Consider the following 24,294-nt stretch of genomic DNA (forward strand, 5'->3'; position numbering starts at 1 on the left):
GGGTTACGTATGGGAAGCTTTCAAATAATAAAAATAACAAACCACATATAGAAAGTCATAAACCTCACAAGTTTGCTATTGTTTTCAATTAGCTTCTGCGAATCTTTGGAGTCACACAATATGGCGGCAAGCTCCGCCCACTGACTTCAGCCCACGGAGTGAGCAAGACAGGCACCTACCATTTCCTGTCATAAAACCTCCTTGATGGCTGCACCATTAGGTTTCGAGGATCCGCAAAGGAGCTCATTAAAGAATTTCATACAGAATAACTTAGCACTGAACATTTTGACTCGTACTGCATGATTCTTGCTGATTGCTTTGTGTATTTTTGAAATGTTCAGTAGAGTACTGAGGGTATAGCTTTCATCCAAGGATTCTTGAACTGCCAAAGAATTGGTCTAATTTCTTTCATCTTTTAACTAGGTTTTCTTATTCCTACAAGCTCTTCCAATTAGATGAAGTGTTACGTTTTACCTTTCCCCTGTATGAAAGCTCACTGTGAGTGACACCGGATTCCTGGCCCTGACAGTGTTGCTAACACAGCTCTCCCTATGTGATGAGGGTGTCTTAGAGGATGATAATATTCTTAAAGGGGGGGAGCTACATATGTATTTTCATATGCCTTATATTTAACAGTTTATTCACTGTTTGGATTAAAATACAAGATAATAAAATAAAGAGACGAGGCTGTCACCGTGACTCGGACTATAACATGGTACAGTTCAGTCTGTGCTTGCCATACAGATAAGTTCAGTCTGGCGAGAGAGGGAGAAAAAATATTCAGCTGCGCCAGCTGGTCAGCATGACACTGACTATACTTTGGAGAAGGCATCCCTGCAATTCTCAGACCTGCCAGGGTTTCCTAGAGCTGCTCAGTTGTGGCACTGACTGTACTTTGATTTGAACTCTATTTTGCCTTGTTTATTTGGATTGTACTTTGGATAAAGCATCCCTGCAAGGGTTTCCTAGAGCTGCTCGACCATGGCAGATTCAAAGATGAAGAAGAAAAGGGCAACTAAAAAAAAATCATCAATTACCTTTTTATGTGACTATATTTTAAGGGTCTTTATTGGCTGAAAGTGGAGGAGTGGCCTAGTGGTTAGAGCAATGGACTTTGATCCTGGGGAACTGAGTTCGATTCCCACTGCAGCTCCTTGTGACTCTGGGCAAGTCACTTAACCCTCCATTGCCCCTGGTACAAATAAGTGCCTGAATATACTATGTAAACCGCTTTGAATGTAGTTGCAAAAAACACAGAAAGGCGGTATATCAAGTCCCATTTCCCTTCCCTTATCAGCCAGTCATATTCTGATGGCTGCAAATTCAACATACAGCACAAACAAGTTGTAATGGGGCCTTTTAATATACAGCTAATGTGATGAACCTTTAACATATTACCAATTAATTATAAAAGCCAGAACTTTTAAGTCACACATGTTTTTTTTTTAAATCCAATTGCTTTGGCCAGTATGGGTTTTGCAGCCAACTATTAATGCAAAGCTTGGGAATAAACTAAGCTTGGATTGGTTGGGCCAGAAGACTTCACAAGAGCCAGACCTGGTGAACTGCATCCATCATGGCCAGAACTATAGTAATCACTGGCAACCAGCCAATAGAAGAGGGCAGAGATCAGGGCCCACAGGATACCTTCCCCTCTCCCTTACATACACGCTCTCTCTCTCTTAGTAGCTGCCATGTCTGTTTACTTAAGATAAATGTGTCCCAAAAAATGATTTGTTTCTGTAAACAAGTGGGGAAAGTGTGCAAAGCATAGCTCACAAAATCTTTCCAACCTCTCTGTCTGCATGTTCTGTGTTGCTTTTGAATGTATATTCGGTAGATAGTTTTGAGTCTTTATGTATAATTTCTTCACAACATTCCACTGGTTTTGAAAGAAGAATTAAAGCAATCATTTATCTAGCTCAGTGCTTCTTAACCCACTTCTCAGGGCACACTTAGCCAGTCGGGATTTCAGGATATTTGCAATGAATATGCATGAAATAAATTTGCATGCTTTTTGCCTCCTCATTCACATTCATTGTGCATATCCTGAAAACCTGATTGTCTGGGCATTACGTCAGAACTGGATTGAGAAGCACTGATCTAGCAATTAACTGGGAATAAACTGTTGCTATCAACTGTTTCTATAATTGTTGCAATAGCCTTTCTCACAGAAATACACTAGGAAAATTTTGGGAACATTTTTATTTCTCTGGAACCCATGATCCAGTCTAGCCTATTTTAAAACTCAATGGGCCTGATATTCAAAACTATTTAAAAGGCCAGAAACGACTCCTTTCTGGCTGGTTTAAATAGTGTTTTAGTGCCTAATCACGGATGTTCAGCTGGAGATAACGGATTATCTCCCGCTGAATATCCGCATTTAGTTGCTAACCGGCTATATCATACAACATAGCTGGTTAGGCGTGGATATTCAGTGCCAAACCAGCTATGTTTAGCACTTAAAATAAGCTACATGAATAGCAGGCCTATCTTTAACCGCTAAGAATCTAACAGGTTAGCGCTGAATATCAGCTTAACTGGTTAATTTGCCACAGTCAAATATGAGACTGGATATTCAATGCCAGTCGCCGGAAACAGCTCAGCATTGAATTTCCAGGTTTAACACCAGCAGCGGACAGCAAAAGTACCGCCCATTGGCTGAATATTGGGGAGAATGTGTCTTACCCAGTTCTTTCCCCATGCCAAAATCTTTTCCCCGTCACATTCAGTTTTCCGATAGTTATTTTGCCCCTAGACCAATAAATTATATAGAAGGACTGGAAAATCTAATTCCAACCTTCTGCTGAGTTGGCAAGAATAAAAAATGAGTGAACGTGTAGACCAAACTTCTTTTGCGTGGAAGTAAAATGGCTCTAAAGGGGACTGAATCCCTATGAAGAGAGATTCTAAGGGGCCCTTTTACAGAGCGGCGGTAAGCCCAATGTGGCCGCCAGTGGTAGTCCCACCCCGAGCACATGCCATTTCCGGGGAAAACGAAAAGTCCCTGAAATGGCTTGCGCAGCTGCCGGGTTACTGCTGGGTTAGTGCAGGAGCACTTATCGCCACCTCAGTGGGTGGTGGAAAGGGCTCCCCGCTGCATGGCCATGCGGTAAGAGTTCTCTTACCGCGTGACCATGTGTATCTGGGGTCTTTTTACCCGCTACGGTAAAAAGGGCCCTGGCACGCAGGAAAGACAGCCCCTGCCGCTAGTGCAGGCCATTTTTCCCGCAGCTTTTGAAAAGGAACCCTAAGAGCCTTAACAATGTCTGTATTCTCTATCTGGTATAATCATACTGAACTGCAACCATGGTTCAAAAGGGCAAAAAAAAAAATCATTCTAGATAAATCATGTGTCCTGGTGAAAAACATTTGGGATGGTTTCCTAAAATCCATGGCTCAGAAACAGACCAAAGCGTGGAGAAGTTATTGAAACTCAACTCCTTTTTCTTTCGGCAGGAATAACAGTGGGAGACATCGGCCCTAAGATGGGTTTTGAACATATTGACAACGGATACCTCATCTTACGTAATATCCGTATCCCCTTGCAGAATATGTTGAGCCGATACTCCCAGGTAATAACGCGTTCCTTGTTGTGAGTAAGCCAAAGGTGATCATAAATGTGTTCAGAGTATTTGAGATGTATTTTGTCCCAAGAGTTTGTGTTATAAGCTCTTCTGGCAGCAGTGTGCCACTCTTTAAAATTTACAGCAGGTGACTGTTTCTGTAGATAACTTGAAGTTTATTCAATTTCAGATCATGTGTGCCCATTTTATGAAAGTAGAAAGGAGGCACTTGTCAAAAATAAAATGTTAGTAGAGAGTGATCTGGTTGAGTCTCTCTCTTTCTCTCTCTCTCTAATTTTTTATTTATTTATTTTAAATTGCAATTTCAAAGAATATACAGATTCAAATAAAGAATTAACAAAAAAAGATCACTTCCAAATAACAATATATTTATTATATTTATTACATGAGAAAAATGGTCCTGAGTATAAACTCAATAACAGCAGCATCACAAGTCTAGTAGTGCTATAGAAATGATAAATAGTAGTACAATTGAAATAACAAAAACGCCTTGCAGCTAATACATCAGATTTGTATGTTAACCCATAAAAAAGTCCATTTTTATTCTTATTGAATGTAGTAGTGCTCATAAAAAAATTTGAGACTACCACAATCAATGGATCAACAGCACTGAAGCTGAGCACAGTCCATGTATTAATAGTGTTCAGACTAACTTTCAGTATCATCAATGAAGGATTATATCCTTCATAGAACCCAGGGAGAACTGCGCCTAGGGGAGACACTCCTAGAGCAGGCCATGTGGGGCGGCAGTGGGAGGGGTGTAGTTCTCGCCTTTATTGGACCTTCTTCTCACACACTCAGCCTGTCATGCACTATGTTCTTAAACGGGAACGTGATTTGGGTAATTCTTATCAATACAAGCACTGGAACGTAGTTTTAAGGATTTACTTTAAATATCAGTAGCTAGTAATTTAGTTGAAAATGGCTAGAAGATTTTATATCGGTGGTATTGCACCCAGCACCGTATCATACAAATGTTTCACCAGGGTATGGGATTATGTTGGAGAGCCTGTGGGACAGTTGGGGGCATGTATCATATATGGTGGATTTACCCCCAGGCGCAGCAATACTAGACAATGGTTTTTACAATTTGTTCACAGTTTATTGCATGTCTCCTATCCATGGACCATTATTAAATTGGACTTGGGGAAAATCCATTATTTCTGGTATAAGCAGTATAGAATGTTTTGTACTTTTTTTGGGATCTTGCCAGGTATTTGTGACCTGGATTGGCCACTGTTGGAAACAGGATGCTGGGCTTGATGGACCTTTGGTCTGTCCCAGTATGGCAATACTTATGTACTGTTGTCTGTCACACTTTAAACCTTATGGGGTGAAGCCAGAGGTTCATAAATGGGTGACCAATGTGTTTGTGGTGAGTAAATTAGCCCTAGCAACTGCCTGGAAGCAACCATCAATGTCCGCATTGGCCATTCTACACAAATTGGACTGTATCTACCAAATGTCTAAATTGACAGTGCTTTGGACTGGATGTTTGATTCCTTGTCACAAGGTTTGGGACCCTTGGAAATCATCCTCGGGGTCATCAGCTTTGCAGGTCCCGGCGGGGACGACTAGCACTACTACCACACTTGTCTAGTTCAGTAGTGATGTTTTTTTTTTTTAGGGGGGGGGGAGGATCTTGACTGGTTTGTTAGAAAGAGGGGGTGGTTGGGAGGGGAGCCAAGTTTTTTCTTTTGTGGGGCCATGATTTGCTTTCTTTGGCTTGTGAAACTGTTTTTGCGATCTGTATGTTTGCAAATTTATTTTCTTTAATAAAATTGTTTAAAAAAAAATAGAGTTTAGACTAACATAAGCTGAACGTAAATAGTAATAAAATACATACCTCAGATGAATCAAAAAAAATCTCTTTCCACAAAAACGGGATTTCTACACACCCCCGTTTCGTTAGCATTCTATCAGACCAGTACAGACCAATGGGTTATGTCCGTCGACCAGCAGATGGAGACAGAATAAAAGTAGTTCTTTATGAGTTGTTTCTTTATAAGGAGGTGGGGGGGGGGGGGTTCAGTGATGCTGCTAGATCTCCACATTCAGCAACTGTGTTTAGACTCTTTTGGCAGGTGTATCCTTGGGCTGTTCAGTCGCCTGTTTTCTCTAGCTGTTTATGTTGTTCGAAATACCAGCGGAATACATGACACAGTTGGTTTTCTCACTGGTTACCTTAGCTACTATCTCAAGCTGAAGGTCTCAGCCCTTTTTCTCAAGCTAGATATCTTAGCTTCAGTTTCAGGCTGAGTACCTCACCTCTCAATTCAGACCAGTTAGGTCAGCTATCTTCTCAGGCGGAAGGGCTCAGCTTCCTATCAGGCTATCCGTTTTGGTTCTTTTATTGACCAGACTAATTACACTCCCTGAGTAGAACAGCTTTCATCTATGATCTTCACAGGCTAAATAACGCTGTTCTGTCATGGTGCAGCTTGCTGCTCAGACTGTATGGTGCGATTCACTGTTCCTTTTTCTTTTCTTAACTGAATTGTAAACTTCTGTGTTCTTGGTGTTTTCAATCAGTGGTTTATTAAATATAATAAACTAATCTTCTCAAGTCTGAGTTTCCCACCTCTCTTTTTGAACTGTGTGGTTCAGCTCTCTGTTCTGGGGGAATAGCGTACCTCCTTCTCCACTTTGATATCCCAGCTGTATTCTCAACTTGAATTAATCTGCTCTCTTCACAACCTGATTGACTCCACTCCCTTTTCTAGCCCTGACACTGGATTGTTGAGACCCGCCCAGTCATCTGTAGAGGCCACAGTCCAGGATCTCTCTCTTAAGAAGGGAGGTGTGGCAAAACTGTTGGGGTTTTTTTAAGCCTGTAAATCTGTTATTTCTTAAGTGCATTTTTCTAGTTTTGCCAGCAGGTGGTGCGTGTTTATGTTTAAAGTAGAGAGTTGCACGGAGACAGAAATCTTACCCATCCCCGCCCGTCCCTGCTGGAATCTTACCCATCCCCGCAAGAATTTAACCCATCCCCACTCATCCCCGTAAGAATTTAATGGTTCATAAAAGAAAATTCCAGTCAGCTTCCTCAGTCTCTCTCTGGATTTGAGCCACAGCACTGTAGGCAAGGAAGGAATGAAACTTGGAACACTCTGGTGTGCACATGTAAGATTTGTCTCTGATTTACTGGCACTGTGTACTGAGAGGTCACCACATGCATGCGCCAGTAGGTCAGGTGACATCCGATGCTTATGCCTGTGTCAGAGCTGAGGTCTGCGCAGCAGCCAGGGAGCAAAGAGGATTAATTATAACATAATAAGTGACAGCAAATAAAGACCTGAACGGTCCATCCAGTCTGCCCAATAGTCGCACTCATTATCAATTCATGATTAAATCAACGCGTGTGATATATACTTGATTGTGGTCTTTCTTTCGTGTTTCTGGAACATAGACCATAGAAGTCTATCTGTTCCAACTGCTGGAGTTGCCGTTGAAGCCCACTCCAGTCTATTTGTCTTCTCATTTGTGGGACACAGACCGTAAAAATCGGTCCAGCACTGTCCTTATGTTCCAGCCACTGAAGTTGCTGTCTAAGCCCTTTCCAGCCCATCCTAAACAAGATTGCCATGTATGAGACACAGACTATACAAGTCTGCCCGGTATCAGCCCTAGTTCATCACAGCCAGAGTTGCCATCTAAGCGTCACACAAGCAGCTATTTAAGGTTAGGTTTTTTTTATAACTTTCATTTTCTAATTAGAGATCCTCTATATTCATCCCATGCCTTTTTGAATTCTGTCATCATTTGTGTCTCTACTACCTCCTTAATGGAAGATTCCACATTTGTGCTGTTAAATCAAGGAAGAGGAGGAGGAAGAGACAGCACTCAAAGAACTTGGTACTCGGTAGCTGAGAGGCTGGTGCAGATGCAGCTTACACTTCCACGGGAACCCCGCAGAACTGCTTCCATCCCCGTGGGAATCCCTCAAACCCCGTTCCCGTGCAGCTCTCTAGTTTAAAGCTGTTACAGAGAAATGAGTATTTCTTCTTTAGTTAACACAGAGAAGAAGTTAACCTGCAGTGATGTGGCCAACTACTTTTATAACTTATTGTTTTTGGCTCTGATTGGCCCAGGAGCTCCAATTCAGCTAGGATGTACTAGCTTTTTCTCCAGTATTAGCCAGGGAGGAGAGAGAGAAAGATCTCTTTGCTAAGGCCCTGTGAACAGTTATATTTGATAACCTGTAAGCAGCTATATGTTCTGAACTCCCCAGGTACTACTTAGATAGTAAACAAATGTTTAGATAGTTTTATAATTGATCCATATTCAGTTACTTGTTACTGTTTGCTGATTGCACCTTTTCTGTTCATTGTTCTAATTTTTCATGACAATAAACATTTTAGTTTATTGCCTCTGCTTCTCTAGACTGACAAAGAATCCTGGCGGTTTGTGTATTGGGTCTGTGGTTGCTTTCTAGGAACTGTGGGACCACTGGGAGTTGGCCCCAGTAACCTAGAAATCACCAGAGATGATTTGAGAGCAGGAAACTCGCCCAGAGGCAGCTGGGACCCAGTCGGTGGGAGGAGGATGCTAGTGTAGAGCACAAGCAGCAGGTGGAGGCGGACCTGAGCTGTGCTGCGGATAGATCCTCTGAGTAGCCACAGAGTAACCCCAGGCGGGTGGCTAAGCGTTCTGTGACAATATTATAATAAATTCCTTTAACATTTTTTAGGTTCTCCCAGATGGCCGCTATGTGAAACAGGGCTCTGAGAAGATAAATTACTTCAGCATGATTTTAGTACGAGTCTCCATGATTGATAATGCAGTTGTCAACACCCTGACCAAAGCCTGCGTGATTGCTATTAGATATTCTGTTGTCCGTCGCCAGTCGGAGTTGAAGCCCGGGTATGTTAACATGGCACATCAGGAAAACTTTACACAGCTATTCACTCACCTGTCCCATCCCCTGTTTTAGTGTCCCAGTCATTCATAGCTCTACACTGAGCAAATTCTCTTTACTTTTAGCAGTTTTCTTCTGCTAAATATGCTTTTTTTTAAGTAAAGATCTGGTAATAGAGGAGCGTGCCTATATCATCTTCCTGTGTGTAAGAATTTTCTTTTGCTTAGTCATGACTTTTACTGGTTGATTGGATCTTAAAATCACCTTCAGCATATTTATAAAACATTTTACCATAGCAATATTTACTGCAGGCGCTACCAACCTTGGTATATCAATACCACAGGTTAGTGACTTCCACAGTAAATATCAATTTGTGTTGCTGCATCCAAGAACATTGCATGTTACTGCTGGCAATCGAGCAGTGTCATTTTAATGCCTGAAGCCTGCAGTGCTGGGACTGAGAATCACTCTTGTTCCCCAGGAGATAGGCCCAGGGTGGGGATAAGGGGAAGGGCTCTTTGTTGGCAGGGAACCCGAGAGAGTGTGCAACAGTTAGAAAATCACAGGTCCCTTTAAAATGCCCCCCCCCCCCCCCCCCCCGGGAGTATCAGGCCATGCATTAGTGGCTTGGTGCCCTGGAAAGGAAAAATAATGTTTGCTCGAAGCTGTTGTTATTTTTCCACAAATAATGCAGCTTCTAAAGTTTAAAGGCAAACTGTGTTATTTGATTTGCATAATAATTAGGTGTTTCCCTTGCATTTGCGTACTTTGCATCTCATTATTTAGCTCATATTTAATTCTAAAACATGCATTAAGTGGCAAAAATCCTGCATTATTCCCTTAATGCACTCCCTTTAAATGCTTTCACTTTAGGAAGATCAGTTATTTCTCTTTGCTCTCCTTACTCCTTTTCTAATTATATTTTTAAAATATGCACAGTACTTGTTCCCACATCACCTCCATTAAATTAGGCAAGAAAATTGTAACTTGCAGGAAAAACTACTAAGCATCTCCCAAAGATCTACTGGGGCAGCTTGTAGGTGCCACTGATACAGCTCTACATGAACTAGCCTTAATAGTCAGCTCAGGTTACAGTTATAAGAGTTCCCTTTTTAAACTGCACACAGCCAAATCCCAAGAAAGCCCCGCATTGCATTACAGAAGAACCAGCTGGTTGTCATTGGGATTCTTCAGCTTGGTCAGTTTTAAGTGTTCCATCTCGGAACTTGTGAGATTATTTGTTGAGTGACAAGTTCCACAGTGTTTCCACAGCTCAGCCTTATGAAGGATTCCAGACTACTGCTGCAAAAAGCCTTTTAGGCTTACTGCTTAGAGGGAGGATGTTTGTGCCTGTGCTGTGAAAATCCTGGTCCATGACTATCAGCCGGTTAATCAGATGGATGGGTTCGCACATGCCTATGCTTCCTTTCCCCACTGCCTGCCCTCTTAACCAGTGCCAGTGTACAGGTAAAAGATGGTTAGTCTGGAAAATCCCTCAGAAGGGAGAGGGATGCCCACCTCAAAAGATCTGGGAGCAGCTTCAAGTGCACCCCCTTCTTCTATGGGCCCCCTTGCACTACAGGAGCTGCTTGGCTGGAATCTACATCACTTTGTCTGGAAGACAAGGAGTAAAAGAGACACCCATTTCATGATTCAACTGCAGCATTCTCACAATACTCATTGGAAAGGGGGAAAACCCATGAAATGCACCTTTATGATAAAATCAACAGGCCTTAGTTTATTTATTTGTTGCATTTGTACCCATATTTTCCCACCTATTTGCAGGCGCAATGTGGCTTACATAGTACCATTACCATCAAAGGCGTTTGCCTAGTCGGTTGATAACAAATACATAGTTGTATAGTGATCGAATGAGGTATAAGTGGAGGGTCGGAAGGGGTGAAGATTGCTTGTTGTCCTGTTTGATCACAGTTATGCTGTGTTGGTAGGTGGAGAGGGTTACATGGAGTCGTTGGGGTAGACCTTTTTGAAGAGGTTGGTTTTTAGTGATTTCCTGGAGTTCAGGTGGTCGTGGATTGTTTTCAGGGCTTTTGGGAGGCCATTCCATAGTTGTGCGCTTATGTAGGAGAAGCCGGACGCGTAAGTTGTTTTGTATTTCAGTCCTTTGCAATTTGGGTAGTGTAGGTTTAGATAGGATCTTGACGATCTGACTTTGTTTCTTATTGGTAAGTCTATAAGGTCTGTCATGTATCCTGGGACTACGCCGTATAATATTTTGTGGATTAAGGTGCAGATTTTGAAGATGATCCGTTCTTTGATTGGGAGCCAATGCAACTTTTCTCAGAGGGGTTGAGCACTTTCGAAGCGTGTTTTGCTGAATATCAGCCTGGCTGCTGTATTTTGGGCGGTCTGAAGTATTTTTATGAGTTGTTCTTTGCAACCCGCATAGATTCCGTTGCAATAGTCTGCATGGCTTAGGACCATTGATTGTATTAGGTATCGAAAGGTTGCTCTTGGGAAGAAAGGTTTTAATCGTTTGAGCTTCCACATTGAATAGAACATTTTCTTTGTTACAGAGTTTACTTGACTCTCGAGGGTAAGGTTGCGGTCGAGTGTGACGCCGAGTATTTTCAAGCTGTCCGAGGTAGGGGAGGGTATGTCCTGGAGTATTTATGGTTGTGGGTTTGTATTTGTTATATGGAGAGGAGAGGATGAGGCAGTGTGTTTTTTCAGTGTTCAGTTTCAGTTGGAATGAATTTGCCCAGGAGTCCATGATATTCAGGCAGTGGACTGAAGAGTTACCTTTCCATAATTTCTTCTCTATATCAAAATTGTGCATATCCAAAAGTGGGGGCCCTTTTACTACCACAGGATGCACTACAGCGTCACATGGTAATTTGTGAATATGTGCTCACTAACTGCACTCTAAATAATAATTAGGTTTGGGTTGGGTTTTTTTTTTTGAGGGGGCGTATCAGGGGTGGAGCATGGGCATTCCTGTGCTGACCAGTTAGCACACAGATAATGCAGGAGCCCTTACTTCCTACAAAATATGTGTTGGAAAGTGCTCCAGTAGTAATTTTTAAAATGACCGCATTCTAACGTTTTCCTTCCTTTCTTTTCCTTTTGTGTTCGTTTCCCTACCTGCTGCTCATTTGCTTTTGGGCTGTGTTACGTGGCAAAAAGCGGGGTATAAATGATCTAAAGTAAATAAATAAATAAATAACAGCAATGCAAAAAAAAAAACACCAAGGGCCGTTCAAGCCTGGGATAGTCAAGAACTCTTTATTAGACCCGACACGGCCTGTGTTTCAGTGTCAAAACGCCTGCATCAAGGGTCTGATCAACAACAAAACAAAAATATATATGGAGCCTACTAATTAGTCACAATGCAAAGAAAAACACATGCATAAATCCTTGATACGTGATATCAGGGATTGAACCGTGAAACAATATTTAGCATGTGATAACTTTTGAAAAATGCTAAATCAATCAATTGTGATAAGCGTGCATGGATAGTATAAATTGCATGAATTTTATACAAATAAAGTCAATATGAACAAAAATTCATCCAGCATGAGATGAAAAGTGACTCTTGTGCACAAGTGAGCACTATTGTGACAACAGTGAAATACCTCTGATGGCAACATTAGCACATGTATCTCAAATACAAACAAACAAAACAAAAAGGATTCTCTTAGCTCAGTTATGTTGTTCCAGCTGCATCATCTCCTAATTGGACAAGTATTCTCGACGGAGGAAATTCTGTAACTGGGAACCTCCATTTGGGCATCCTGATGCCATACGATGAGAGCCTAAATAGCACCTGGGTGCCCAGATTTCCATTATAGAATACTAGCATAACCCGAATAGCACTTAAGGTGCTTAAACACCAGTCCAGAACATGATCAGGAAGAAGTCAGTATGTGTTGACCTCAGAACATGATCAGGAAGAAGTCAGTATGTGTTGACCTTGTTTCCCTGTTTCTTCTCTGATGAAAGTGGGAGGTGGGGAAATGTTACAGTTTTCTTCCATTTAAAGTTTTACATTTTTCTTGAAATTATTGGCATTCCATTGCTTTAACAATAGCATACTTGCAAATGCCTTATCAGCACCTATTTTTTATTCTGTAATGAAGTCACAGAAAAAAATCATTGTCCTCTGTCTCCATCTGCTGACAGGATGGCATAAATTCATGCATCTGGACTAGTCTAGCAAGGTCGAAGGATTGAGTCTCTGCATCCCATTTTAAATCCAGGTCCCAATATATAATAGTGAATTTCCATCTAATGAAAGATTAAAGCATTCATCTTACTTTATATTATACAGATTCAAGGGAGCAGTTTTACTGCTGCTGGAGTGAGAAAGGTGTGCAAGGAATTCAGCTAAATAGCTCAGTCCATTATAGTAACTTACCTTCATAGTACTATTATTATTATTATTATTATTATTATTTATTACATTTGTAACCCGCGCTTTTCCACACATGGCAGGCTCAATGCGGCTTACATAGTAACAATATAAAGAATTACAAAGTTGTAAATGAAATGAGCGTTAGGAGGTAGGCGTAGGAAGATGGAGAGGAATAGATATGGGATAGCAAAGGATTATGGGAAACATAATCAATGTATAGCAGTCGTCGTTAAAAATCATGTGGGCAGGCTTTAGTAAGTTGAATCATTAGGGTAGGCTTTCTTGAAGAGATGGGTCTTCAAAGCCTTTCTGAAGGGCAAAAGGCCGTTGATTGTTCGGATGGATCTTGGTAGCGCATTCCAAAGCTGGCTACCCAAAAAGGAAGAATTGGATGCATAGAAGAATTTGTACTTAATACCTTTGCAGTTGGGAAGGTGTAGATTAGATAAGTACGGGAAGACGTCAAACTGTTTCTGGTTGGGAGGTCGATAAGGTTATTCATGTAGGTGGGGGCTTCTCCGTGTAATATCTTGTAAATCATTGTGTGGGCTTTAAAATTAATTCTTTCTCTGATGGGGAGCCAATGAAGCTTCTCTCGAAGAGGTGTTGCGCTATTGAATCTTGATCTGACAAAAATAAGTCTGGCTGCCTTGTTTTGGGTAGTCTGGAGCTTTTTCAGTATTAGGGACTTACAACATAGAATGCTCTAGAATAAGCAAGAATTGCCCTTGGTCACAAGGAGGAGCTGAAATGAATGCCCATGGATTGCATCTGAAAAGTTCCCACAGAGTTCAATATACAGTGCTACTTAGCTGGGTAGAAGAGGTTCCTACCTAGTTAGGTAGCACTGACAAGGTTCCAACAGGATATTCAGAGGCAGATCACTGTGCCCTGTATTCTGTTAACTTCGAATGGGCTTGGAAGAAAGACTTTTTCTAGGAAAGAGAGGGAAAGGAGGCTTCCCCTAGTGCTGTGCAGAAGTCCTTCACCAGTGTTCCTTGTTTTAGCCAAAGATTTAGAGAAGGAATTGAGCAATTTTGCGCCTAATCCTCTGATATTTAAAATGGTCTTAAAAAAATGTTAAGATGGCTTTTAGGAGCTTGGCTTAACTGACTTCTCTTATACACTGAGGGGTCCTTTTACTTAAGGTGCGTTGAAAAATGGCCTGCAAAAAAGGTCAGCGTGCCTGCAAAAAAGGCCTTTTTTGGCAAAAATGGACGTGCGGCAAAATTAAAATTAGCGCGCATCCATTTTGGGCCTGAGACCTTTCCGCCAGCTATTGACCTAGCGATAAGTTCTCACTTGTTAACCAGTTGGTAATGGTCTACACATGTACAATGTCCATTACCGCTCAGTTCTGGCGCACTTAGTGGATGCACGTAAAAAATGAAATTACCGCCCAGGCCACATGGTAGCTGGGCAGTAGTTCAAAACTGACACGCGTAGGATGTGTGTACGCAACTTAGTAAAAGGGCCCCTGAATTCTGTAAACACTTAAGAAGGAAGATATCAACGTGGACTACCGTTAAGACATGTTGTTTTATCGTTGATGTCTTAACTTTAGCCCATGTTGATAACTACACCATATATGTCTGTACTCATACATATGGATAGATTAAATTGCAGGTAGGGGTGTGCAGGCCAAAAGGTTTTGTTTTGTGTAGATTTCCACATTTGTGAGATTTGTTTTGTTTTATTCTGATTTTTATTTTGGGAGAAATTCTGTTAATTGTGCATAATATTACTCAATAGTATATACTGTCCAGTATAGCACTATGCCAAGAAAGTGATTGTGCATGCACTATCGTGCAACTGGACACACAATTTGGATACAATGGAGACAAATCTAAAAGTGGGCACCCCGTTTTAAGCGCCTTGATGCCATGCGGTGAGATGCTGTATTTCCATATGATGGAGATATGTGGGTTGAGAACTACTTGTTATTGAAATATATATTTACACATCCTTTAAAAAACTGATGATGTGCATTGACAATTTTTCCACCTTGTCAGTGTGCCACAAGATGAAAAAGGTTGAAAATCCCTGTTTTAGCGTGACCACCTAGCAATTTTGGCACTTTCAAAAATGTTTGCACTGTAAAACTACCGTTATTTAAACAACAACAAAAAAAACGGGTACCAGCTTACTGTTAGTTATGTCACAGTGATGTAGACTTTTTTTTTTGTCTGGGGAGCAACGTTCGAGGACTATCCTAGATCCCAATTACCAAATTCAAGGAAGTACTGCAGAAGATCTGGGACAGCCTGCCACAAGGACCGATCGACAAGTTTAAGAACTTCCCAAAGCTATTGATGGCCTACGTTAAAGCTGGGGGTGAACACTTTGAGCATTCACAGTGATTGCGAAATTGTGACACATTGTTAATTGTATCATTTGATATTATTTTACTGTGTTTTACATTATATTCTATTATATTTCTATACCGCTAACACCACAGGGTTCAAAGCAGTTTACAATGTTAAGAAATAACCAGGACAAACTCCTGGGGAGACCTATCAAACAAGTTTCTTAAAAAGGGAAGCCTTTAAACTTTCTTTTAAAAAGAGAAAAATTAGACAAAATACTGAAACAGCTCAAACATTTTTAATGGGCAAAAATCACTAGGTCATAACGCTAAAATGGTGGTAACCACATAGCTTAAGATAATTAAATGTTGTTTAATAGTAATAAATAAAGTATGATGACTTGAGTACATAACATTTCTCGTTGAAATTCCAAGCAGTTGCTGAGAAAATGGCAAAAAAAACTGTAGGTTACTTTTTTTATTTTACTTCACCCTGTAGTTAGTACTGAGGCAGAGCCAGGATTTAACCAGTTCATGGCAATATTCACTTTGCTAACTGAGTAAGTGCCCTGTTAAAGTAATGACGGCAAAAAGGCTGTTCTACCCTTATCTGGTTACCTATCCAAATATCGCCTGTACCCAGATAAGTTCTGGCTGTGCTCAGTTATCCAGTATCTAGACAGGGTCCGGTGACGAGTATGTGGAAATATTGACCACTGCTGGCTCAGAATTGACCTATCACATTTCAGTGCAGGGTTACAGATTTCAAAATGCATCCCTTAAAATTCATACATTTCTTGAGCAGACTTACACTACCAATAATGTTGCTTCTGGTGCAAGAATATCAAGAATTATAAACGGTTACTTAAAAATTGTAGGCCCAGAAATTGAAAAGTTTGCCACAGGAACAGAATGGGAGGACTCTCTTTTCAAAGACAAGGCCATTGATATACGAGTTCATCACTCTGTAGATTTCAAGAAAAATCTCAGCCATTGTTATTCTCATGGCAGTGTCCAGGTTCCCATGCACTCGGTAACTGTGGATGTTAACAGTTAGAGAGCAGATCTCCTTGTAAGGCCATCAATGAAGAAAGGATATTTCTGCCTTTTCATAAAGGGAATGGGACTTGATATACCGCCTTTCTGTGGTTGCAATCAAAGCAGTTTACGTACTACATATAGGTACTTATTTTGTGTCTGGAGCGATGGAGACATCTTTTTTCTTTTTTTTAAATTTCTGCAGTGATACTGAAGCAAAAATCCTGGACTATCAGACTCAGCAAGGGAAGCTGCTGCCTCAGCTGGCCGCTGTTTATGCCTTCCACTTCATCGGTCCTTACCTGCATGATTTCTACAACCGGGTGCACCATGAGATCAAAAGTGGAAACTTCCAGTCCTTGCCTGAGGTAAGGGGGTGGGGGTGGGGGGACAAGCAGCCTTCCCCATCTCCGCAAAGGGGGAGATAGCAAACAACTCACTCCCTCCCCATTTTTTCATTCATGTACTTCAAAAAAAATTTTGAGAAAAAGTTTTGGATTCCTTCTTCTTGCTTGAGAAGGAAAAAGAAACAGGCATGAAATCCCAACCAACAACAGCCACAGAAGAAGGAGCTAAGTTTTTACTGCTCCACAGATCTTAGAAAACCCTGTGCACAGCCTTCAGGTCTTGCACGCTTTTTTCCATTTGGTTTCAATAGCTAATGCCATCATTTCCATGGGATTTAAATGAGCTATGCGCTGATGTCAGCACAAGTTTTTGCAGTTTGCTGATGTGAAAAACTCTTTTGAGCACTGGGCAGTCACAGTAGTGCAGAAGCTAGGCTAAGCTGTGCATTTTATTACATCAACATTGTAAAATACAAAAGATGCAGTGAGTGAGGCTTGAAGCAACCTTTTCTGTTTATATGGGCACAGGGAAGAATTAAATGACGGTTCATGTTCCATGAAACTTAGATCCAGATCCAGTACATTCCTGAATCTCCACTACCCAAACTGTAAGGGACTGAAATATAAATTAACATATATATACAGCTTCTCTTACATATGCACTCAAATTTAGAATGAATTACCAAAATCCATAAAAATAACACACAACATAGTGACCTTCCATAAACGATTGAAAACTTATTTATTTAAGAAAGTATACAATAACAACTCATCATAAATCCAAATTAATATAACGCAACTATACAACATGTATTCTCTATCTCAACTGTTTTGCCAATTATCTTGATTTCCAGTTTAATGATCCTAATTGTTCAAGCTTTCTTTGTCATAAATGAAGTTTAACCTATTACCTTTAGATCATATCATAGGACGCCCTTTCCTCTTGTAACCTAACCTAATTTGTCCCTTTACTCCAACTATGTATTTCTCCTATCCGGAACTGGTAATCACCACTTACGGAATTATGTAAGCCACATTGAACCTGCAAATAAGTGGGAAAATGTGGGATACAAATGTAATAAATAAATATCCCACCTACACCTTGAAGCTCAAAGCGGACTATAGTAGACTGTGGCAAATCAATCTTAGATAAATAATCAGTTGAGGATTACATATAATCATCTACACACAGTTGCTAACATTTTTTAATTCAATTAGAATGTTCAGATCATCTTAAATTGGAGAGTCCTATTGACTCTTGTAGACCTTTTTAGCTTTGGTCGGAATGCTTGGTTGAACAGCCGGGTTTTAAGTGATTTCCCGAACCGTTTGTGCCAGGGCTGCTGTTGTAATTCTGTTGGGAGAGAATTCCATAAGGTGGGAGTTTGCCCACCTATGGGTTTTTTGTTTTTTTGTGAGAAAGCTTCTGGTTAAATCTGCTTTGGCATACCTGTTTGTAAGTAAGAGCTGAATGAAGAGTACCATGGTGTGACAGTGCATTTGTTTATTTATGTGGGTAAATTTGTCTAGTATGTTTTAAATTATAATGAAGATTCTGATGTGAGCCACATTGAATAGTTTTTGCAAGTTTGGCAGGTATAAATACAATGAATAAATACATTTTAAAAATCAGTTGATAGTGAAGGATGGAATGGTTCTGTGTTGAAAGTGGAAGGGGGTATCCTGGCTACAACATTTATTTATTTTATTTGTTTTCACTCAAATAAGCAAGAGTCAGCAATCTTCTAGACATGAAAATACATGAGATTGAAAACCTGACCACAGCTCAGTTCAGATTAGCAGGGCAATTTTGTACATTATATAACTTGTCAAACTTCCTGGTATATAATATTCTGCTGGGGAAGGATGCTTTACATACAGTTCTTTATTTGACTGATGCTTCAGTAAAATCATTAAACACAAAATAAATGAAGCAAAAAATTAGGTGCCCAGAGGCCTAGCCTCCTGCTCATTAGACAAGCAGGTACTATGGGAGAATCACAGAGGGGGCCTCACCTGTCATGCTATAGCAACACTGGCTGGCTCAGAAAGGAACTGTGTTTCATGCCTCTCAAACAGAGACTGAGCTAGGAAAGAAGGGAAAATCATGAAATCCCTTTTTGACCACAAATGAGGTGTTGTGGTGTCACACTTTTGTGCCTTCCCTACCCTCAGTGGAAAAGAGCACAGTTGGTAAAGGTTCCAGCTGGCTCAGAAGCAAAGATGTACACAAAGACACACCAGGCCCGGCTCGGCCCACATCCTGTTTGCTTTCCTGCACACACAGTGGACTGTTTACTGAGTTAACTTTGTAGGTGAGTTTTTGCTTTAGCCTTGTCATTAATTTTGCTCCTCTCTGCAGCTTCATGCCCTCGCTGCAGGCCTGAAGGCCCTGTTGACGGAATACTCCAGCGCTGGTGTTGAAGTCTGCCGCAGGGCCTGTGGAGGACATGGATACTCAATGCTGAGTGGACTACCCTCACTCTACTCTTATGTACTAGCCGCTTGTACCTATGAAGGTGAAAATACAGTCCTGTACTTGCAGACTGCCAGGTACTTTTACACAGCCTAACCCTCAGCCTGTACACACAGTCGGCAGAAACTCTCAACTTTGGTCTGTCAAAACCTGTAATTCAGTCAGCTTTGTGACTGTTAGTGCTGTCCACACTCAGGGCCCCTTTTACCAAGCAGCGGCAAAAGGGGATCTGCGGGTAAAAGAGAAGTCTTTCTTTCCTGCAGGAATTGGTCGTGTGGCAAGGAAAGCACTTGCCGCATGGCTATTTCGGTTGGGAGCCCTTACTGCCACCCATGGAGGTGGCGGTAAGGGCTCCCACGCCAACCCGGCGGTAACTGGACAGTGCTAAATACATTTTTGTAGCGCCAAATATGACGGTGTGCTGCGGGTGGGAAGTACCGCTGGGCTGCTGCGGTAGCCCAGTGGTAATTCCTGTTTAGCAAGTGGTAAGCCTCGATGGGCTTACTGCCGCTTAGTAAAAGGGGCCCTCAGCCTCTTGCAAATACACGTTGTGCAGGATATGAGTATAGTTACAGAATAGCACTTAAGCGAACATAGGCACGTAAGTGCATGCTTAAACATTAGTGCTTATTTTATAAAATTGCCTCCATAAAGCTTCTGTACACCCACAAGCTGTCGACTCCTGGCCACCTGAAGGTCCCCACAAGCATGACACGTGTTCTGTCCTGGTTTCCTTTCAGCTGTCCACTGGGGTCCTGTTTGCCCACGAGCTCTAGTTTCTTGGGATACTGTGACCACACAGCAACTTGGAGTCATACACTTCCTAGAAAGACATTCACAGCCCAAACACCCAAAAATAGAGGGACAGTATAACAATTTGCTTGCCTGGATCCCTTATCAGTCACAAATATGGCTTGTAAACTAAGGGGGTTATATCCAGGCCTGGAGCAGTAAGCAAGCTTGTAACCCACTCCTAGCACCAGTCTGAACTAACCCCGGATTTTCAGTGCTGGGGCATGTTTGGCTTCTGGCACTGAATATCCAGGCATGTGTGCTGATGTTCACTGGTTAATTCAGTGCATAAAATTAGGACAGCCGCTTAGTGGACTGAATATCACCGCTTACTGGCTTCCACACACTCTGTGCCCCCAATCTAGCCAGTTAGGGGATGGCCAGTTAATGGTGATATTCAGTGGCACTACTCATTTAAGCACCACTGCGTATCCCAGCCAGCTCAGCGGGGTTTAGCTGGGCAGAAGCCTCTCCATCCTAGTTAAACCCTTTTGAATATCAACCTCTAAAAATGTTATTATTAAAAGGCAGAATGACAACATAAAAAGATAAAAAATTGTGAACAACAGGCAGGGGGGAAAATGTTTTTACAAAAACATTAATACTTTTAACTTGCCTACAGAGCTAGCCCTGCTGAAAATCACAGTCACCTTTCTGGGACATTGAGTACTGAGTGTCTTATTTTCTCAGCACACAGCTGTAGCGATTGCGTTCATCCTCAGCCTGTAACCCACTGACAATTACAGCAAAGAACTGTAAGCTATCAAGCACAACAGTTCTCTCAGCACCACAATAGTGAAATGACCAAATATAAGCATAAGTACAATCAATGACATAGACTTTAGCAGCAGGGTACAAATGATACATCATACTAGACAGCATGTAGAAACAATTTGTACAACATAGATATGATAAACATGTCAGCACAATACAAATGAAACACCTTAGTAAGCATGCCTAAGAATATTCAAATAACATAGATATAATGCTCAAAATGTTAAACTGGCTGTACCTTTATTTTCCACAGATATCTTGTCAAGTGTTTTGCCAGTGGACAGTCTGGTCAGTCCCTTCCTCAGTCTGTGGCCTATCTGACTTCAGAATTATCTAGAAGGTGTCAAGCCCGAGACAGATCTGATTTCCTGAGGACAGAGATTTACCTGGATGCCTTCAAGCATAGAGCATGCAGGTCAGTAAAGGTGGACTTCTCCTTAATATAAACAATGTGCTCTTTAAGAGTCAGAACATAAGAGTTGCCCTACTGGGTCAAACCAACAGTCCATCTAGCCCAGTTCCAACAGGGGCCAGTCCAGATTACAAGTATCTGGCAGAAGCCCAACAAGTGACAAGATTCTATGCTACTTAACCCTAAGGATAAACACTGGCTTTCCCCAAGTCTACCTTAATGTTTATGGACTTTGCCTCCAGGAATCTGTTCAAGTCTTCTTTTTTTTAAACATAGCTATGCTAATTGCTTTTACCATTTGCACAAGCTTAACAATTTACTGAGTAAAAAAAATATTTTCTCCCATTTGTTTTAAATGTAACTCTACAGAGTGTCCCCTAGTCTTTTACTTTTTGAAAGAGTAAACAATTGATTCACATTTACCCATTCCACTTCATTCAGGATTTTATAGAACTCCATCACTTCTCCCTTCAGCTTCAAAAACAAGGTGAATCCCAAATCATTTAAATTGTACAATTTCACTACTAAGTTTCTGCCATCATCTCATAACAGATGATGACGGAAAAAGACCAATCACTATGTCCCGGTTATTACTTTACATTCATAAGTCTGTATCCAGCTATGCGGCATGACCACTTGTCCAGGAGAGTTTTTTGTCCCATCATATGCAGTTCCAAAGTAGATCAGGTCCATACTGTATTACGTAAAACCACTCAATAAAATTTAGCCTGATAGTGACTCATTAGGCCACAAGGTTCTTCAGTGGCAGCAGCTCTTTTAACATTTTTGACCGCAGCTTTTGTGTTCCAGAACCTGTGGGATAGTTGTGGAGATAGAGAACTGAAAACTGAGCTGAGACATCTCTCTCTTAGCATCCAGTCCAGCCCCTCAGTATTTTCTATTTCCTGCAGGTGGATGGACACACTTTTCAGCCTCTGGTTCTGAGTGCTTTTGCTCCTGGTCCAGTTAGTCAACTGATCCCCCAGTTGAGCTTTTCAAGTGGGTTGAGTCTGCGGAGTCATATGTGGAGGCCTTCAAATCTGATGCCTCGCAAATGTACTTCTTCCCTATTTCTTATGGAACTCTCCTTTTCCAACACAAAAATCTTAAAAAAAAAAAAAAGAAGGAAAGAGGTTTACTGGAGAGTGTGGGACAGAGTATCAGTCCTGAATCTTTCTCATCTGGGGTAAGATTTGTGGAGACTATGAGTTTGGGGGGAGCAGTGGTAAGTCCGACCAAAGTTTGACTCAGAATCACTTGGACACTACTTGGTGCAGGGGAGGGATCCTGACTCACTGCTTGGGACTGCGTTGTGCTGCGCTTGTGTTAGGGTGAATGGTGACACTCGCAGAGGCAGTTTTTCCTGCTGTGGGACCCACCAGCCAGCTTTGGGGAGTTGCAGTGCATGCAAGCCTGGAATCCCGTGGGACTTGGGGGAAATGGTCGGCAGCAACATGTCTTCAGATCTGGTGCAGCATCCAAATATACCAGGGACTTTGGGATCTCCAGCAGGGCCGGTGTGTAGTTTGATGCAGGAAAGTGTGGGAATGGACGCCATTTTGTCACAGTGAGGAACAGCCTCTGTCTGATCATGCACGGAGCACAGCCACCATTTTACAACCTCAGGACCCGACAGAGCATTCAGCTGTATTGGGATCTTTGTTTTCTATGGAGTTTATATTGCTCTTACACCAGGCCTATTTACTGAAGCAAGGACAGTCAGAGTTGCTGCAAGGTGTTTCAGTTTCTCACCCCGTTGCCCCTCCAGCTCCTAAACGATGTCGTTTAGAACTCCAGAAGTGGGCAGATGAGGCTCTCTGCTTCTCTGTCCTTATCTAATGTGGGCTCGGTCTTTTCAGAGGAGCCATTGTTGAAGGAGCCATTAGAGGAGGAAGAGCTCGAGGAGGGGGATGACTGGAAAGTACCAAGGTTATTTCATAAAGAGGAGCTCAGTACTCTTATTTCTGAGGCACTGGCGGTGCTTTTCATTGAGGAGCCTTCTGCTTCGGCATCAGGAATCCTTCATAAGGGGGCTTGAGGGCCTTCTAAGGGATTCCCAATGAATTTTGACATTCAGGACTTGATTACAGCAGAATGGTTCTCATCAGATACAGGGCTGAGAGTGGGAAGAATCATGGCTTGCCTCTACCCACTGGTTCTGGAGGTGAAAGAGAAATTGCAGCTTCCCAGGATGAACTCCCTGGTTATGGCGGTGACTAAGAAGACCACCTTGCCGGTGGAAAGGGACATTGCCCTAAAAGACCCACAGAATAGGAAGCTATAAGGTTCACTGAAACAAGCCTTTGAAGTGGCCTGTTTGAGCCTTCAAGCAACAGTGTGCAGCTCATTCGTGGCAAAAGCATGCCTGAAGTGGCACCAACACAAGACGGGTGCCATAACGTTCAGCTGGAAGCAGGGTTGGCCTATTTGGCAGAGGCTATTTATGACATGTTATAGGTTACAGCGTGCAGTATGTCTTTGGCTGTCACTTCACGTTGGCAGCTCTGGCTGTGGCATTGGGCAGTGGATGCAGTATCAATGTCACATCTAGTTAAACTGCCTTTTTGGGGCAAGTGACTATTTGGAGAAGATCTCAGTAACCTGGTGAAAGAACTGGGGGAAAGAAAGCCGCAGCAGTTGCCGGAGGATAAACGGAAAGCCTCTGGTCATCCGTCTTCAGGAGGCTCTCAATTTCAAGATAGCAGACAGTACCAGCCTGGTCATCAGCAATATGATCAGAATTCCTGCTTTCAGGCACACCAATCTTCCTTTCATGCAGACAGAAGTCCTCAATCAGCTAGGGCACCCAATGCATCCCGAGCTTCACAATGATGCAAGGGTGGTCCACTCTTCTCTTCCTCCGGTGGGAGGATGTCTTCAAGAATTTTGGGAGGAGTGGGCCAAAATCACATCAGACCAGTGGGTTTTGGATATTCTTACAGAAGGTCACAAGTTGGGAGTTCCCCTGGCCGGTCGCTCCTCTCTTCTTTCAGTCTCCTTGTCGAAAGGGAACAAAAGTGGTCAAGGGTTAGGACATCATAGATTGTTTGCTGGTGTTCCGGGCCGTTGTTCCAGTTCTCCAAGCCAAACAGGGACAAGGCAGATACTCCATCTACTTCATTGTCCCAAGGCTGGAAGGCACCTTTTGTCCTGTCTCAAAGGTCTAAACCGCTGCCTCTGAGTGTCCCACTTTCACATGGAAATACTGAGAGCAGTCATAGCCTCGGTTCAAGCAGAATTTCTCACCTCCTCGATTTCAAGGAGGCGTACTTGCATATACCCATATGACCACCGCATCAGAGGTTTCAACATTTTGCAGTGCTGGGTTGT

At 42.0% G+C, this 24,294-nt stretch overlaps 1 protein-coding gene across 2 annotated transcripts in view; it reads left to right on the plus strand.

The window, feature by feature from the left end:
• Nucleotides 1-24,294, plus strand: part of ACOX2 (acyl-CoA oxidase 2) — a 65,279-nt gene that overhangs the window by 28,643 nt on the left and 12,342 nt on the right. For both annotated transcript variants that reach the window (XM_030206662.1, XM_030206663.1), the window contains 5 exons: nucleotides 3,460-3,575; nucleotides 8,278-8,450; nucleotides 16,369-16,531; nucleotides 18,873-19,063; nucleotides 20,806-20,967. In XM_030206662.1, the coding sequence (XP_030062522.1) occupies nucleotides 3,460-3,575; nucleotides 8,278-8,450; nucleotides 16,369-16,531; nucleotides 18,873-19,063; nucleotides 20,806-20,967 (805 nt within the window). The remainder of the gene's footprint in view (nucleotides 1-3,459; nucleotides 3,576-8,277; nucleotides 8,451-16,368; nucleotides 16,532-18,872; nucleotides 19,064-20,805; nucleotides 20,968-24,294) is intronic.

This window comes from Microcaecilia unicolor, chromosome 6 (assembly GCF_901765095.1).
Source record: "Microcaecilia unicolor chromosome 6, aMicUni1.1, whole genome shotgun sequence".
Taxonomy (NCBI): domain Eukaryota; kingdom Metazoa; phylum Chordata; class Amphibia; order Gymnophiona; family Siphonopidae; genus Microcaecilia; species Microcaecilia unicolor.